The sequence below is a fragment of the Neophocaena asiaeorientalis genome, unplaced genomic scaffold (assembly GCF_003031525.2).
Source record: "Neophocaena asiaeorientalis asiaeorientalis breed wild unplaced genomic scaffold, Neophocaena_asiaeorientalis_V1.1 scaffold67, whole genome shotgun sequence".
In the NCBI taxonomy this organism is placed as follows: Eukaryota; Metazoa; Chordata; class Mammalia; order Artiodactyla; family Phocoenidae; genus Neophocaena; species Neophocaena asiaeorientalis.
In genome coordinates, this window is record NW_020173731.1 from 5,313,753 (window position 1) to 5,331,335 (window position 17,583).

At 36.2% G+C, this 17,583-nt stretch overlaps 1 protein-coding gene across 1 annotated transcript in view; it reads right to left on the bottom strand.

Moving 5' to 3' along the window:
• The window catches only part of DTL (denticleless E3 ubiquitin protein ligase adapter), a 38,976-nt gene that overhangs the window by 15,677 nt on the left and 5,716 nt on the right, over window positions 1–17,583 (bottom strand). The window contains exons 3-11 of the mRNA XM_024751063.1: window positions 16,794–16,892; window positions 15,730–15,791; window positions 15,525–15,645; window positions 9,668–9,733; window positions 8,336–8,448; window positions 6,997–7,070; window positions 5,039–5,142; window positions 4,622–4,726; window positions 1,859–1,971 (exon numbers count right to left, since the gene is read on the bottom strand). Of these exons, the coding sequence (XP_024606831.1) occupies window positions 1,859–1,971; window positions 4,622–4,726; window positions 5,039–5,142; window positions 6,997–7,070; window positions 8,336–8,448; window positions 9,668–9,733; window positions 15,525–15,645; window positions 15,730–15,791; window positions 16,794–16,892 (857 nt within the window). The remainder of the gene's footprint in view (window positions 1–1,858; window positions 1,972–4,621; window positions 4,727–5,038; window positions 5,143–6,996; window positions 7,071–8,335; window positions 8,449–9,667; window positions 9,734–15,524; window positions 15,646–15,729; window positions 15,792–16,793; window positions 16,893–17,583) is intronic.

Here is a 17,583-nt window from a genome sequence, read left to right on the forward strand (position 1 = left end):
AAAAAAAATTTAAAGAAAACAAAAAAAAAAAAAAAAAAAAAAAAAAAAAAAGCAAGCATTCGTACTACAGCTAGGGAGGAACTTTAAGGCTTGGCAATAAAAAGAAAAAAACAAAACACAGAAAACAAATTAAAGAATTGGCAATAAGACTATACACATACATAGTATATAATTATATATATAATTAAGAAGCTGATTTTAAATGATTTTAAAAAATGATCAGTGCCTAAAGTTTTTTTGTTTTTGCATAATCCTTTATTATACTTTTTGATATGTCTGAAATTTTGTTTTTAAGAAAAAACTTAAAAAGATACAGACCTTGGTAGGAATAAAATCCTCTAACTAAGTTGGGAACCAAAGTAGAGAAGGGAAATGTAGGTAAAACAGTGAGGGAAGGGGAAAGGGAAAACCAAAAGACAATAAATACACAGCATAAGACCAGATTATGAGGCAGAAACATTAGTGCTAGTCACATAAAGTCTAAAGCTCAAGTCAGAAGAATTTTATAGACAGGAAGCTATGCAAAAACTCTTACCATAAGAGGGGGTTCTCAACTGTATATTTTATAAGCAAATTTTTCATTTTAAAAATACAACAAATGTGCTTGAAGAAAAAGAGGTAAGGTCAACACAAAGGCATCTTGGATAGAACAATATCTCCACCTTGTGACCATCTAGGTTATTGTTACTAAAGCTTTTGATAAGGTAGTGTTGCATTTTTGCAACTAGAGTTGCAAACCTAGAGGTATATAGAAAAAGCATTTTTTAGTACCTCCCTCAGGACCAGATAAAATTAAGCTGAAGAATTATGCTTCATACCTGACAGGATCTACCCCGTCCTGCATTAAAGATATGACTTTCTAGAGATTGGCAGTACTAAGAATGATACAATTTCCTCCTGAGAAGGAATTTGATAATATTGCACCTATAGGTCTATGAAGTTTTAGACATTATGACTCTACAATCCAAAATGTGTGAACTCTGATCATTCAATTCACCAATATCAAGGAAGTTTATGATATTATAGGGCAATCTGGAAGATAATAATTTCTAGCCCTAGGAAAACAATGCCTTAATGCTCTTATTCCTTCTCTGAACTCAGACATTTCTATAATTAATTATTCCACAAGAGACATTTTCCAGTGGTCAGCAAGTGCTACTTATATTTCAATTTTCTCCACTTGACTTCAAATTGATAGCATTAAGTTTCTTAGCCTAGAGTAGTCACTTTAGAACCACTGTTTATTTAAAATGTAAAAAAAGAAATTATAAATTTCTGTAACAGAAGTGGGAAATCTGTAAAATAAATAAATAAATGAATAAATAATGCTATTAAAGATATACAAAACTAACAAAGCAACCACATCTATTTCAATAGCCTGAAGATTGGCCACTTACAGGAGACTAAAGAACACAATTATTATATGAATATTTTTGAGTGAGTGTTTTTTGCAAGTGTGATTCGGGGGTAGGATTCTAGGATCCAAACACTGTGTTTTGAATGAGAGTTTGAAAACACAGGGCAGAAAGGCAGAACAGCATGTTTTTCCAGGAAGCAGGACAAAGTACTTAAGATTCTTTCCAGTCTTCTGAATTCTCAACTTCCTGATAATCTGTAAAACTGTTGGGAGGATATGGATTGTCAATTTCTAAGAAGCTGACCATGAAAGTGTGATATCTTCTGTCAGAATCAGAGTGAAGTTTTGGCTATATTAAGAGGCAAGAAGCAATTTTTACTAAACATCTGATACAGAAAAGTTAAAGTATGTGTTTACATTAACCTTACCTCATCTTGGACAGAAGAAATATTTGCAAGAATACTTCAGCCTCACCTTTGTGGGGAAAGTTTGGTAACTTACCTTCCAGATGTAGGCAGCTTCATCACTTGAGCCACTGACTAAAAACTGGTCATCTGGACTAATACTGGACTTAACATAAAAGGTAGAGTTCTGATGTCCATTGAAGATAGCCACTGCCAGAGGAAAAAAAATCAAATTACTTGGCTCTTGTTATTTCCAGTTTTCAAATAAATGAGGAGTATACATGTTCTAACAAGTTTTATTAGTGTACTGATTACTGAAGCAGATGGTCAAGCTAGTCACCAAATAAAAAAGAACTGGACACTGGCAGGGAAAGAATGGAAATCCTAGAAAGAGGCTTTATATTACACCCAATCTCACAATCTAAGCCCAAATACTTGGTATGGAGCTGGCTGTAGAGAAGAAAGTGATGAAAAATATTCTTAAAGGACAAGAATGGAGCTGGGGTCCAATCCTTTAGTAAAACGCCTTTATTAGACCCTCTCTCCCCACCCTAGGCTAGGTTTCTTCCGTTGCATTAAACATTCGTCTTTCCTCCTCTTAGACTTATCTTAAGGATAAATTTCATAAATATCGTTTTCTTTCCTCACTAGACCTTATAATGCTTTGAACAGAGGAGATCTTCAAACATTTGTTGTATGAACAGGTAAAAATCAATGAAAGGAGAGTTAAGATTTATGGATCGCTTATCTGAGATGTGGTAACATTAAATCTAGCACTTTAAATAGGCTGAAGTGGGGTAAGCTATATATTCATTTGTAAGATACTTCAACTAGGTTAGGTTTAGACTTCTCACTATCCAATCTAGCATAACGTGCTTGACAAGTTCTTTTATCCTAAGGAGACCAAAACCTGAGGCCTCTGGCATCAGAATACTACTAGGAAATAAAAGAAAAAAATCTCAGTCATTAGAAAATTTAAGGATACATTTAGGCAGGAAAAAATATTTCACTCCAATCTTCTAATGGAGGGGAAAAAAGAATTATTAAGGGACTTAACAGCTTTCTGTAAGTACTCACAAAAATCCCTTCCTTTTGCTAGAATAACACTGGAAAAAAACTTTGTATTTATAGGCCTTTAAGAAAAAGCCTGCACATCAAATACTATTACTGTGAAAGTTAAGCAGGATATGAATCAATTCAGATACACATATTATAGAGCTACTATGATAGATAAATCCCCACAAAATAAACAGGCTCCTTTATTCTGACTACAACTCCAAAACTACAATTGTTCATCTTTCTCAACTCTTAGCTACGAATGGAAAACTATAGACCAAATTTCCCACTAAACTCGTAAGTATTCATTGCCCTCTGCTGGTCTAGGAAAGCCAACATAAAGTACACAGTAAATATTTCAAACCATGTGAAAAATCCTTCTAAAACCTATATTGGCTTTAATTAGTTTAATTTAATCTTTGACAGTTCGGGCTTTTAAAATGCTTCATTAAAGTGCTTCAGAGTCATCTTTATGAACATCACTTAGTGTAATAAAATTCTGTGAATTAAAAGTACAGGAGATCAAGTATTGAGTCCAGGACCCTTTCTAAAGTTTTGAAAAAGACGAGCAATTACCAGATGTGTCTCACACACACACACACACACACACACACACACACACACACACACACACGTCTTCCTTTCAATTTCTAAGGAACATACCTATGTATCTACCTACCTACCTATCTATATATGAGAGCCAATCAAATTATTTCAGGAGCACAGGAAAAAGGTTACTAAATTATTAGTAAAGTGGCCTTGGGCATATTTGTTTTAATGGCAGAAGGACAACTAAATTCAAAGCCCCTTTTGGTGCCACACTATAACAAAATGATACAGAAAGAGCTCTTGGACATCTGATAATATAATTAGGCTTTTATCTTTTAGGGAAAAATTTGAAAGAGTCTGTTTTATATGGCTAAATAAATTAGAAGTTGTCCAAGTTCTAATTCTATTCACGAAGACAGCAAGCAAAGTTATAAAATCTCTTCCCTTTTCCAAATACTCTTATTCTTGTTTAGACAACGTCAGACCTAACCCAGGGCACTGAAAATACCAACTGGGTAACTGCCACAGATACCAAAGTCCTAACCATGGCTAGGGGTCAGTCTTTAGAAACTTCTCTAAGAGCCCAGCTAAATTCTGTACAATTTTAAGATTTCTTTTTTATCAGCACATCTTACTTTACTGGGAACTGGGTAGCTCTAGGGATTGGTTATAGAATTCAAAGTCAGTTTCTGACAGAGCTATACCTGAGAAGTAGGTTACAAGATATGCAGCTTGCTTAAATAATTGATAATGTTCTTAAAATGATGAAATTCAAATAACCCTCTTAGAGTATGCTTGAAAAACTCTGATTTTTTAAAATGTTATTTATCAGCTTTAAAGTCAGATCCCACTTATAATTTTCTTGAAGAAAAATAAAAAGGTGAGGTTAGGGAAAACATCCAGAGGTCCCCTAATTTTAATGAACAGCTCCCAAATAGGACAAAACCCGGGCAGAACAGCCTTCTCTATCCCACAAAAACTGAGATAATTTTAAGTATACCCAAAGGGGTATAATTTCGGGAGAGACTCACTATGAAGTTACCACACAGAGCAGGATTCTGTTCACTTGTGAAATCATCACAAGGTAAATACATCTATAAAAACATCACTGGAACTAATCGAAGACCCCAAAGTCCTTATATGTCTTCATAAATTTGGTACAGAAAAAAAAAAAAAAAATCAACATTAAATTCTCATTAACAAAAAAAACCCTATTAGTTTCCAGGAAAGAGAATCTGAATGACTAAGCTCCTACCTGGAGAAGTCTTTAATCCAGTCATATTGAACATGTAGATGTTGTCATCTGTGCAGTTAGCAAATAAAGTAGAGCCAGTAGAATCCAAAATCAGACTTGAGTATCCTAGAAAAAGGAAACTTTAGGTAGCATGTGCTGATGAAGGAGAGTAGAACTGAGGTGAAAATGATCTTTTTAGATCATTTCACAAGAATCATCAGAATTCTTCTTCCCTAAAGTATATACAAACCAAAATTATTCTTAGGAGTTTCTATCTTTTGAACTTCAAAAAGATACTTCCATATATTAGTTTCTCAAGTCAACAGAGAATAATAGTTGCTGAAAACTAGCTTGCTATTTACTTTAAAAATTTTAACAAAAACTTACATATCCAAAAAAGCCCTACAAAAAAGTCCTAATGAATACGCAAAGGCTTACCTAGTTTTCGAGTGCTGCTACCTGGGTACAGGAAAGACTTGGATGCTATGGGTTCTTGCCGATAAGCAGTATAATTCTTACGTAAATCCCATATTTTGATTACCCTAAAAACCAAGGTAAAGAAATAGTTATTTTATAGTCCTTCTCCAAGACCAATCAGTTTCAAGTACATATGAATGTGAAATGACTTTTAATCTAATTCCTCTGGCACATCAACCAGGTACAGTGAGGATATGTCATTGGGAAACAGACTGAACTATCTCATACTCTTGTCTCCAATGTCAGGCTAACAATTCTGGCAGACCGGAAACAGATGTGATCTGACCCACTGATGGGTTGCCCTGAGTTTACTTCAAGGGAGCGGAAAAGGAAGATGAAGGCTGACTGCTGATAGTCATTGTTTCATTGTTTTCAGAAAAAAGCACTTCCTAAGCCTTTAACATTCTGCATGTAACCTTTGACATCATTAAGTGTTAAGCTCTGTCCCTATGGTTATATCTCCATATATTAACTCCTTAAGTAATCTACTCTAAACAAATTTTCCTGTGAAATAAAGTATTTTTTCATTTCATCTATTGGAATAATTTTCTTAATTTTCTACATCTACTTTGTAGGCAACTTGAAAACACAAGCTTGGTTATAAAAGGGAAGTATCCTTGGAAGCAAAGCTTTCACAGCCATTTACAAATATAACTAATAACCTTTAGATAATTCTACATTTGTGCCTGAGAATTCAGTCCACAGAAGAGTTTAAGTGTCCAGAGGACACAATAAAAATTCTAGTTTATTAAGCCATCATATTTTAAAATTAAAACTTTTGAAGGGAGGGATGTCTTGGGAGATATGGGCAAAAACAGGGCAAAGAAGAGAATTTTAAAAAGAAAGAGCCCCTATACTCAATGAACTTAAATTCCAACAAAGCAAACAATCAAGAAGTATCACAAACTTATTTGGAAGCCAAAAATTCAGAGCAATCATAGAAGGAAAGTATATGAAAGTCTTTAGGCCTATCAATCTAGTTAGATTGCTCCCAGAAATGCCAGTTACATGTCCAGAATCATATTCCTCCTTTTAGGATATTACTAAACCAGAAAAGACAAAATCCAAAATACAGGCATACCTCATTTTACTGTGCTTTGCTTTATAGATATTGCGTTCTTTTATGAATTGAAGGTTTGTGGCAAGTCTATAGGTGCCATTTTTCCAAAAGCATCTTCTCACTTCATGTTTCTGTGCCACATTTTGCTAATTCTCCCAATGCTTCAAACTTTTTCATCATTATTATATTTGATATAGTGATCTGTGATTGGTGATCTTTGATGCTACTATTGTAATTATTTTGGCATTTTTTAGCAATCAAATATTTTTATATTAAGGTCTGTATATTGATTATTTTAGACATAATGCTATCACACACTTAGTAGACTATAATGTAAATATAACTATATAGTAATATAATAAACTATAATATACTAATATAAATACAGCATAATATAAATATAACTTTTATATATACTAGGAAACCAAAAAAGTTCGTGTGACTCACTTTTTTGCGATACTAGCTTTATTGCAGTGGTCTGGAACCAAACCTGCAATATCTCTGATATATGCCTGTAACAGAAATTTTGCTCCTCAAAATAAGAATCCTTGATTAAATTACACTGCAGAGGCAAGCAAGTTACCCAGCCAGCTTCTCTATAATAGCAGCAGCAGCCAACACTCCTCTTATGTGCTAGAAATGTGCTAAGTGTGATACATTATCTCATTTAATTATTTGAGCAAGAGTCCTAACTAGATATTTTCCAGTGTGATCTGTAATTCCTCTTCTCAGCTGGGTACTCACTATGTTGAAAGTTAAAAGCACACACATTGAATTATAATGGGTCTAGGTGACTTCCCCATCCCAGTTCATGAAAGACAGCTCACCAAAAGAACCAAGAAATAAAGACTCGTCTTACCCATCCACGGCTCCTGCTGAGACTAATGTATTCTCATCTTGAAAGAGGACCACAGTAACACTCTGCTGGAAATCCTACAGCACAAGGAAGAAAAAGAAAAGAAGGAAATCCTATTTTGGGTATAACAATCTTCACTATCAAGAGACCAAGGTGCTAAAATGATGGCTTTTTCCCCTAAACTGAGTATGACTAGATCTTGCCCTTCCAATAATCCTAGTCAGATATATATGCAGACCAAGAAGGAATTTTAGCAAGGAAGTGACCTAAACATCATGTTATATTACATAGTATGAACACTTTGACTCATATTCAAGAAAAAACTGGTGATTAACACAAGATTTTAGTACTTAGACGTCTAAGTCTACTAGCTCTATTTGAAATCATCCCTACTGTCTACCCTTAGGAACCTCATTTAACCTGTACCTGTTTCATCTATAAAATGTTGCTGTCTATCCAGATTGTCATATACGAGTGTCTAAAGAATTGTGAATGAAAGATGGTTACATGCTATGAAAACTCTAAAGGAGCTAGTAGAGTTTTACCTCCTAATTGCTGTTAAGTTTTCTTGGCTAAGAATCTGATGAAAAGTCTGAAATGTTACTCATTTTAACTTCATCTGGCCTCCAAAAATCACATGCTAACCCTGTCAGTTTCCATTCATGCCCGTGTAATTTTAAGTCCTAATGTTCTAGCAACCACACGTCCCCAAAATATTAACTAAGACTCTACACACCAAGAATACTAGAAAAATAAACAAATTCAAGTAAAAACACTGGTGATTTTTCTTAAAGAAAAAAGCTGTATTATGGGCATTGTTTGAGCTTTGACTATAATATGCTAAAGAGGTACTATATTTTACCCCAATATTTCTCAAAATATTTTATAATCTTTTGCCAAATATTAAAAAACAAAAATAATAAAAAACCCATATCTTTTCTGCAGTTTGTATTATGAAAACAATAACAGGGATTCCTTTCCCCTACAGAATACTGTATCATGGTACTTAATATGCTTCTTCAAACTACCCATCTCCCTTTCCTAATGAATCACATCATACTGTAGATGATGTGTATGCAGGGAGATCTCTAGGGATGAGTCTCAGGAAACTGAATTTTTAACATATTCCCCAAGTGACTCTGTTGCACACTAGAGTTTGAGTACCAGTACCATAGGTACTGAACTGGTATTAAGCAATAAGCCAGTGACATCAAGAGGAAATGAAGATTCTCATTCATTGACTGACTCTCTAGCTCCTATTTTATGCCCAACGAATTCCCTAAAGTGAGACTCTATGCTACTGTCAAGATCTGCACACATGTATACAGCTATAAAACCTTACCACAGAAGGAGCAAGCCCTTTTGAATTCTGTTTCTTCTTAGGTTTTGAAGGGGTTTGCTTGTCTAAGGTATTGTGAGCTCCACTGATTTGATTCACTTGCCTATAAAATCCATCTGAAAAATATTCCAAGGTAAATGGTTTAGGTTTCAGAACTTTATTCCCATGCTGAATGTAACATTTATATAAAAGATGTCAAAATTAATTATATTCTTTATTAAATTAGTGAAATTAGAAGCCAGCAGGGCTACTGTACTACATCTCTTGTGGTGAGATTATGATGTATAAAAAGAAATAAGCACATGGATATTTATAGCAGCTTTATTCATAACTGCCAAAACTTGGAAGCAACAAAGATATCCTTCAGTAGGGGAATGTATGAATAAAACTGTGGCATATGTAGACAATGATATATTATTCTGTGCTAAAAAAAAATGAGATACCAAGCCATAAACAGACCTTAAATACGTATTACTAAGTGAGAGAAGGCAATCTGAAAAGGCTACATACTGTATGATTCCAATTATATGACATTCTGGGAAAGGCAAAACCATGGAGATAGTAAAAGATCAGTGATTGCTAGAGGTTAGGGGGGCGTGCAGGATGAATAGGTAGAGCACAGAGGACTTTTAGGGCAGAGAAACTATTCTGTATGATACTATAATGGTAGGTATATGTCACTATACGTTTGTCACAACCAAGAGAATGTATAATACCAAGAGTGAACCATAATGTAAAGTACAGACGGACACTGGGTGATAATGATGTGTCAGAGTAGGTTCACCAATCGTAACAAATGTCCAACTCTACCTGGACGTTGGACATGTCGACAGTGGGAGAGGCTGTGTAGGGACAGGAGGTATATCAGTACAGAGAGAACTCTTTGTACATTCTGTTCAATTTTGCTGTGTATCTAAAATTGCTCTAAAAAATAGTCTATTAAAAATAATGTTTTTAAAAAAAAGTGAAGCAAGGAGATGATCATTGCTTTCTGCTTAATGGCATCACGGGGCAATGTGAGTATAATTATATTTAATTTAATCCAATTCTTAAAAGTTCCCAAATTTTTAAAATTAAAATAAAAGATCATGTACTAATAATTTCAATTCCATCAATAATTTAGGTAAATGGCATTACAGTTCAGAAGACAATATGAGGTAAATATGGAGGGTAATACTTAAAACAATCACTAAGATCCTGAGAACTGAACAGAGCAGAATTGGGGTTTATGAACATGTGCCCCCTGGTGGTAATCAGGTGAAATAGTTGATTTTTCATTCAGAATTATTATGGGGCAATCCCACATATATCAAAATTAAAATGGAACTAGATTACCTTTTTTGTTGCACCTGGTGTCCCAGACCATAATGTTGCCATCTCTTCCACCTGTACAGAAGACAGCTGCAGACACATAAACAGTTTATCAAGAAGTTAACAAAACCAGTCAGTGACACATATACTTCAATTTAAATTTCCTAGAGTATCTATTATCTATTAGATAGAGTATCTATTATATGTTAGAGTATCTATTATATGTTAGGTACTGTAATTGGCACTGGAGATTAAAAATGATAAAATATATAGCTCAACGCAAATAAGAAAACAAAGCTGTGAAGGGAAAGGATTTTTAAGAACTCAAAATGCTTATGTTGAGCAAAAACTTGATAGAATAATCCCTCTCTGTAAATTTTCTTTAAAACCACATGAAACACTATACTATAAAGTTGTAGTAAGAATAACGATAAACAAGCAATAACCAAAATATACTGAGTGCTTATTTTTAGACACTATCCTAAGTGCTTTTTTATAAATGACCTCAATCCTTGTTATCAACCCTATTAGGTGGGAATTATTATCCCCATTTTACAGATAAGCAAAACTAAGGCATAGGGAGGATATGTAACTTGCAAAGGTTATTATTTTTGGCAGTATGTATCCAGAGCCCATATTCCAAACCTCCAAGCTGTATTGTCTCAGTATAAAGATACAAACCAGATCCACATAAAGTTTGTAAAGGCGTTGCCTCTGGCGATGGAAGGAGAGCGGTGAGATCAGGGGAGGGAACACAGGGGAACTCCAGTTTATCTGTCATACTTTATTCTTTAAAATTAAACCAAAAAATTCTGCTTCCTGTATGAAAGAGGGAGCAGTTATCAAATTGTAGGTGGATTAATTTGATAAGTGCTCTGGTCAAAATACAAAAAACAGCTACTTGAGGGTCATATAGAGATTGACCAAAACCATACAATTTTTGTAAGGGAGTCACACCTGAAGCAAGTGACTGGCCTAGGGTAAGTTCCTGATTTTTTGTGGTTTTACCTTGAGGGCAGCCACAGTTGTAGCATCAGAACCAGGCAGCCAAAGTGCCAACAAAAGGACCATCTTTCAAGCCAGAGGAACTAGGAAAAGAGGACAGGGGCAAGAAGAGCTGCCAGAGGAAGTGGGGAAGCCTGGAGACAGCAGAGAAAGGGAAACCCTAATTCTGTGTTTAAACTTAGCTCAAGTCTCTGGCTGACCCCCAAACCATATGTGCATAGGAAAGCTAAAAGCAGCTTCCAACTAAGGCTTAAATTAAAGAACTGAATTGAGATCTGATCTTCTGAACTGACTGCCTTCCCACAGGTTTGACTTTATGCTATTTGAGTCTAAATGATTTAACTGCCTGTTGAAACAAAAACACCAACTCTTTCCTGAGCAACATAACAGAATTCAGAGTCCAACACACCATTCCCAATGCCCAGGGTATGATCTTAAGTTACTTGCCATATACAGAGCCAGGAAAATGCGTCATTCTCAAGGGAAAAGAAATCAACAGAGGCCAGCCTCAAAACAACCCAGATGTGGATTTATCAGGTCTGGTTGTAAAAGAGATATTACTGTCAAGTGAAATAAAGAGACACTCATAATCAATGAAAAGATGAGAAATCTCAGCAGAGTAACAAACAGAACTTATTGAAAACAAATGGAAATTTTAGAACCCAAGTCCACAACTTCTGAAATGATAAAATTCACTGGATAGGCTTAAGAGCAGAATGGAGAGAACAGAGGAAAACGTCTATGAACTTGAAGACAGATCAACAGAAATCATTCAATCTGAGGAAGAGAGAAAAATAAGATTGAACATTATGCTAAGCGAAAGAAGCCAACAACATATTGTGTGGTTCTACTTATACGAAGGTGCAGAAGAGGCAAATTATATAGAGAGAAAGTAGTCCAGTGGCTGTGTAGGGTTGGTAAGACGGAAAGTACTGCTAACAGGTTCTGGTTTCTTTTTGGGTTGATGGAAACATTCTAAACTTAGATTGTGGTGATGGCTGCAAAACTCTATAAGAAAATTAAAAACCAGTGAAATGTACACATTAAATGGGTGAATTTTATGGGGTGTTAATTATATCTCAAATTTAAGAAAATTGAAAAAGATGAAGAAAGCTTCAAGGATTCATGGGACAATTTCAAAAAGTCTAATACATGAGTAATTGGAGTCCCAGGAGAGAAAATTGGGCAGAAAAAAATATTTCAAGAAATCATGGCAGAAATATTCTCAGATTCAGTGACACATATTTGTAAATTTACAAATTCAAAAAGCTCAGCAAGCCTCAAACAGGATAATTTTGCAGGGAACCATGTCTAGACACATCACAGTCAAACTGCTGCAAACCAAGACAGAAAACCCCAAAGGCAGTCGGGAGAAACAACATAGTACATACAGGGAAAGGATTCAAATGACCAGAGTTCTCCACAGAAACCATGGAAGACACTGGAACAACACCTTCAAGTAATGAAAGGAAAAATCCCGTCAACCTGGATTTTATATCCAACAAAAATATCCTTTAATAGTGAAGATGAAATAAAGGCATTTTCATATAAAGGAAAACAAAGGGGGTTAATTACAACCAGACTCGAACTGCAAGAAATGTTAAGGGACTTTCTTCAGGCTGAAGAGAAATGATTTCAGAGGACAGGGGAAAGATGGTGATGCTGGGGGAAATCATGAGTTCAGTTTTGGGTATGCTGAACTTGAAGTGCTTGTAGGAAAAGTGAAAGCTGGAAATACAATCTGGTTCAATATAAGTGGAACAAAAAACAAAACAAAATTGGAATAAATGAAACTGTCCAGGGAGAAGGTACAGACTGAAAGGAGAAGATGGCCAAATACCAAATCTTGGGCCATGTCAACACTTCAGGTTAGGTAAAGAAGTGGAGTTCACAAAAGCAATTATGAAGGAATAAAGAGAAATACAGAGAACCAGAGGGAGTGGTATCACAGATTCCAAGGAAGAAAACAATTTTCATGAATTTTAAAATAACTTGCCAGAAGTGTCAAATATTGAACAAGTAGAAGGCAGGGTGGTTTCAGGAAGGGAGATGGAATGGATTGAACCAAACTGAGATGAGGACATTTAACCAGGTTTTGATTACTCTTAAGAAACTTAGAAGAGATAGGAAATAAGAAAGGATGATAGTTGGGCTTCCCTGGTGGCGCAGTGGTTGAGAGTCCGCCTGCCAATGCAGGGGACACGGGTTCGTGCCCCAGTCTGGGAAGATCCCACATGCCGCGGAGCGACTAGGCCCATGAGCCATGGCCGCTGAGCCTGTGCGCCCCGCAACGGGGGAGGCCACAACAGTGAGAGGCCCGCGTACCACAAAAAAAAAAAAAAAGAAAGGATGATAGCTGAAGGAGAATACAAGGTTAAGATGTTTCTTTCTGGACAGGCCACAGATATGCTTGAGTTTTTCCTATGGAGAAAGAGCCAAGAGAAGGAAAGCTTGAAGACAGAGGAGCTGTGGGGATGTAAGTGATAGCATAAGGTCTTGGGGAGGATCAAGAATGTTTCTTAACCTTAGCTGCACACTGGAATTCCTTGAGGAATTTTAACAAAATAGACGCCTGGCCCACCCCCTAGAGATTCACACTTAATTGGTATTTTAAAAAACCTCCCCAATGTGTATAACTGAGTCACTTTGCTATACAGAAGAAATTAACACAACGTTGTAAATCAACTATATTTCAATCAAAACAAAACAAAACAAAACACCTCCCTAGGTGACTAATGAGTCAGGGTTGAGAACCAGTGCCCTAGGAAGAAGGATTCGTCTTAAACTGGAGAATGAAGAATGAGAAAGAAGGTGCAAATTTGAAGATAAGTTTGTAGGAGGGGAAATAGAAAAACACTTATAATTATTTTTAATTACTCACTAGAAGTTCTAACACCCATTTTATCACACAAAACACACATCTGTGAGCAACTGACAATTAGAGATGAAAACATTTTCCATGTTTTCAGGTGGTAGATATTTAGGGAAGGCAAATTCCACTAGTATAACTATGTCCTTTAGGATTATTTGTATCCTGCCCATGTAGGGCTGAAAGAACTGGATCGTGATCTTTCCTACCATGTTACCTACAAAAAACCACCACCAAAAAAACCAACCCACTAAGCATTTATATGCTCCTCAGTTTTGTGTTTGTTTGTTTTGGTGTGTGTGCATTCACATCTCACTTCATTTTTTTTTTTCTTCTGTACGCGGGCCTCTCACTGCTGTGGCCTCTCCCATTGCAGAGCACAGGCTCCGGACACGCAGGCTCAGCGGCCATGGCTCACGGGCCCAGCCGCTACGCGGCATGTGGGATCCTCCCGGACTGGGGCACGAACCTGCATCCCCCGCATAGGCAGGCGGACTCTTAACCACTGCGCCACCAGGGAAGACCCTCACTTCATTTTTATGCTTACAGTGTTTTTGTGAATTTGGAAATGAAGGTCCTGGGAGATAAAAATGACTTTGCCCAAGAATTTAAAGGCAGAAAGCAGAACAAAACACAGGGCTTCTATGTATGGCTGTAAAAGTATGTCCTGCACAAGAACACTTGGCTGAGGGGGTAAGGCCTAAAATCTGTGTTTTAGCAACCAAACGATGAGGCCTTGGGGGCAGTGTCCAACCAGACTAATTCACACTAGGGCACCTGTGAACTACTGGGAGCCATGATAAAGGTTACCACTTTTTCTACTAGACCACACTGGCATAGATTCAATGCACAGTTTTAAAAAGTAAGTAAAGGGACCGAAAGATATGGTGTTTCCCTTTTCTATTACCCTTTAAATAAACAAATTTACTTTAAGTACATTTTCATGACTTTAAATTATTTTTATAAACTTACAATGAACTCTGACACAGGAGTGTAGTAAACTAGAACACAAGCATACCTAACTTTATACAACAGATGTGTTAATGAAAAGTTATGCAGAGATAAAAACTATGTCATGTATTTCCTCTTCAAGGTTCCAGTCTCAACAGCAATCAACTGACCTTTTTTTAAAGTCCAAACCAGCTCAACAACTCAGTTTAGTACTCCTGAGTGCTCAGGTGAATAAACAAAAACATTCCTTTTAAAAATAGAATATTTTTTAATGATAAAGGGAACTATACTGTTTATTTCTATTATTCCGAGATTAAAATCAGATTGATCAGCCACTTCTTTGAGATGAATGTTTGCTGTCTCACTCTTATTTAGTGAGAAACAAATGGAGGAAGGAGAAAAGAAAACAAAAAAAACAGAAATGAAGAGCTCATTCAGATACCCCTGCTAAGTTTTTCCCCGGCTACTATAGTACTGTTCTGTATTATAGCCCTCTTTCTTATAATCTTCCTTCTCCATTATAATAGTTAAATAAATATAGAAAGATTGTGAGTAAATAACAGTTGAAAACATACCAGGGAACTGGGCCATTTAAAGTAATTACGTGGTAAATTTTTTAGGTAAAGAATCATGTCCAGTTTATCAGGTTTCCCACCCAGCCTCATACTCCATTTAAATTTTACAAGTAGAGTTAAAGTAACTATTTTACAAATGGAGTTAATCAGTGTCCAGTACAGGCTTTGACCTCAAAGGCCACTCAAAGTTGAACAGAGGGATTGTGGCTATTTGTGAATTTTTACCTTATCTGCAAGATTACAGAAAAAAATTATCTGAAGACACTTGACTTTCAGAGACAAGCTGGAGATAATATCCATTAGAATGGGACTAAAATCCAACTTAATTTCATTGAGGTTTCCAAGTCATATTAAGAATCGCAAACATCTACGTAGGTAAAGGAGCAACTTTGACAGGGGAAAGGGTGGAAACAATTACAGCTTATTATTACTTCACCATGAAAGAGGTTAAGGAGATGAAAGAGGGTAAGCATATACCTACCTTTCTCAAACTTAGAAAAGGCAACTGACTTGAGGCTGCACTGATGACCTTTGCACGTTCCAATCAGCTCACCAGCTTTTACATCCCAAAATTTGGCTGTTTGATCACCTGCTGCTGTAACCTTTCAAAAATAAGGTTTCACAGTTTAATAAAGCAACCCTTTACCAGTGTTTACCCAGATCCCAATAAAATGAAAGTCACTTACAAGCTTAAGTTCACCAGGGACCCAGGCCAGGTCAAAGACAGCATTCCAGTGAGCCATCCATTCTAAACAAAGAAAATGGTGAATGTGAACTGTCTAAACTATGTCTTGTGGTAGCTATACCAATAGCTGTTGAAGTGCCTTGAAAGCTGTAGTGAAAAGGTCAGTGGTCAGCACACTAAGATCCATAGGCCAAAGAGAATTTGTGGACTTGCACACATAGCACATTTCCTTCATTACCCCATAAAACTACCGTTTGATATCAGATTGTTTTCCATGAGGGTATATATTCTCTAAAATGGAATCTTTATGAAACATTCTCAAAAATCTTCATCATGCTCTCTGTATGGAGTTTAAAATACTTTGGTTTGACATTCAAAATTCTGCTTGCTTCGGCCGTATCTCTTACTGTTCTCTGTATATCCTATTCCAACCAAACTGGAGCGCTCCCTATATGCTCATTATATCCTATGGTTTCCTATCTCTAGGCCTTTACTAATGCTTTTCCCTCCACCTGGAGTGTCCTATTCCACCTCCACGGGTCTAAATACCACAGTCTGCCTCAAATGTCCCATCCTTCATGAAAAATTTTCCTCACCTTCTTTGATACATAAGAGCTCTTTGTGACACCTGCGGCGTTTTCTTTGTATTTCCTCTACATCATCTATAGCCTTTGTTTTACTTTAGTTATCTCAACACTTGACTTACTAGTTCCAGATTATTACCTTCCTAAGGTCAGTGGAACTTTGCCTTATGTATGTAAGATATTTGTTCAATATAAATATTTTAAAGCAACATTTCCCCACATTCAGTATAATATAACAAATTTTAATTTTTTAAAAGAAAAACTGTTTTTAATCCTAAAATGTATTTTTCTTAACTTTCAATAAAGGCTTTGCTGCCGTTAACAGTTATCGACAGAAAGGCAGTCCACCATTTACTTTCAGCCTGGCCCCTAAACAGGCTTAATCAGAAGTGAGTATCACTGAGAATTTATTCAAATAGTAACTTCCTTGAGGCTTTATGAATTAAAAATGTTCAGACAGATATTTTAGACCCCGACTTACCTTTGACGCACTTCTTTCTACTGGTTTGTGATTCTGTGTTATATAACCTAACGAAGCCTTCTTCATTGGCAACTGCTAGTATATGCTCCATATTGGGAGCTAAATAAGAAATAAAGAATAAAATATATAAAGAGTAACAAAAAAATTTAAAGCTGAGTTTAAATCTATATAAACAACAAAATATAAATTAACTGAACAGCTACAATCTATTTGAAAAGGGGTAAGATGATTCTACCCAAATAGCACCTGCTATGGTAGAGAGGTTTTTCTGAATTAAAGATGGCTGAGGGATTCCCTGGTGGCGCAGTGGTTGAGAGTCCGCCTGCCAACGCAAGGAACACGGGTTCGTCCCCCGGTCCGGGAAGATCCCACATGCCGCGGAGCCGCTAGGCCCTTGAGCCATGGCCACTAAGCCTGCGCGTCTGGAGCCTGTGCTCCGCAACAGGAGAGGCCCGCGTACCACACAAAAAAAAAAAAGATGGCTGAAAATTTGCCATAATACCTAATTAAGTAAGTGACTCAAAAACACCAATCCTCAGGTTTCCCTGGTGGTGCAGTGGTTGAGAGTCCTCAGATAATCTCTTATTTAAAGAAGGGCTGAATCAAGCATGGTAATTAAAACAAAAGTGGTACTGGCCAATAGCAAATAAAAGCATATGATATAGGCATGGCAAATAAAAGCATACAATACAAGCCACCAGCAGGCTGAACCTATTAATTTTATATTCCCTTTTCACAATTTTTTACTTTTCTTTTCTTAAACTTTTTTTTTTTTTTTTTTTTTTTTGGG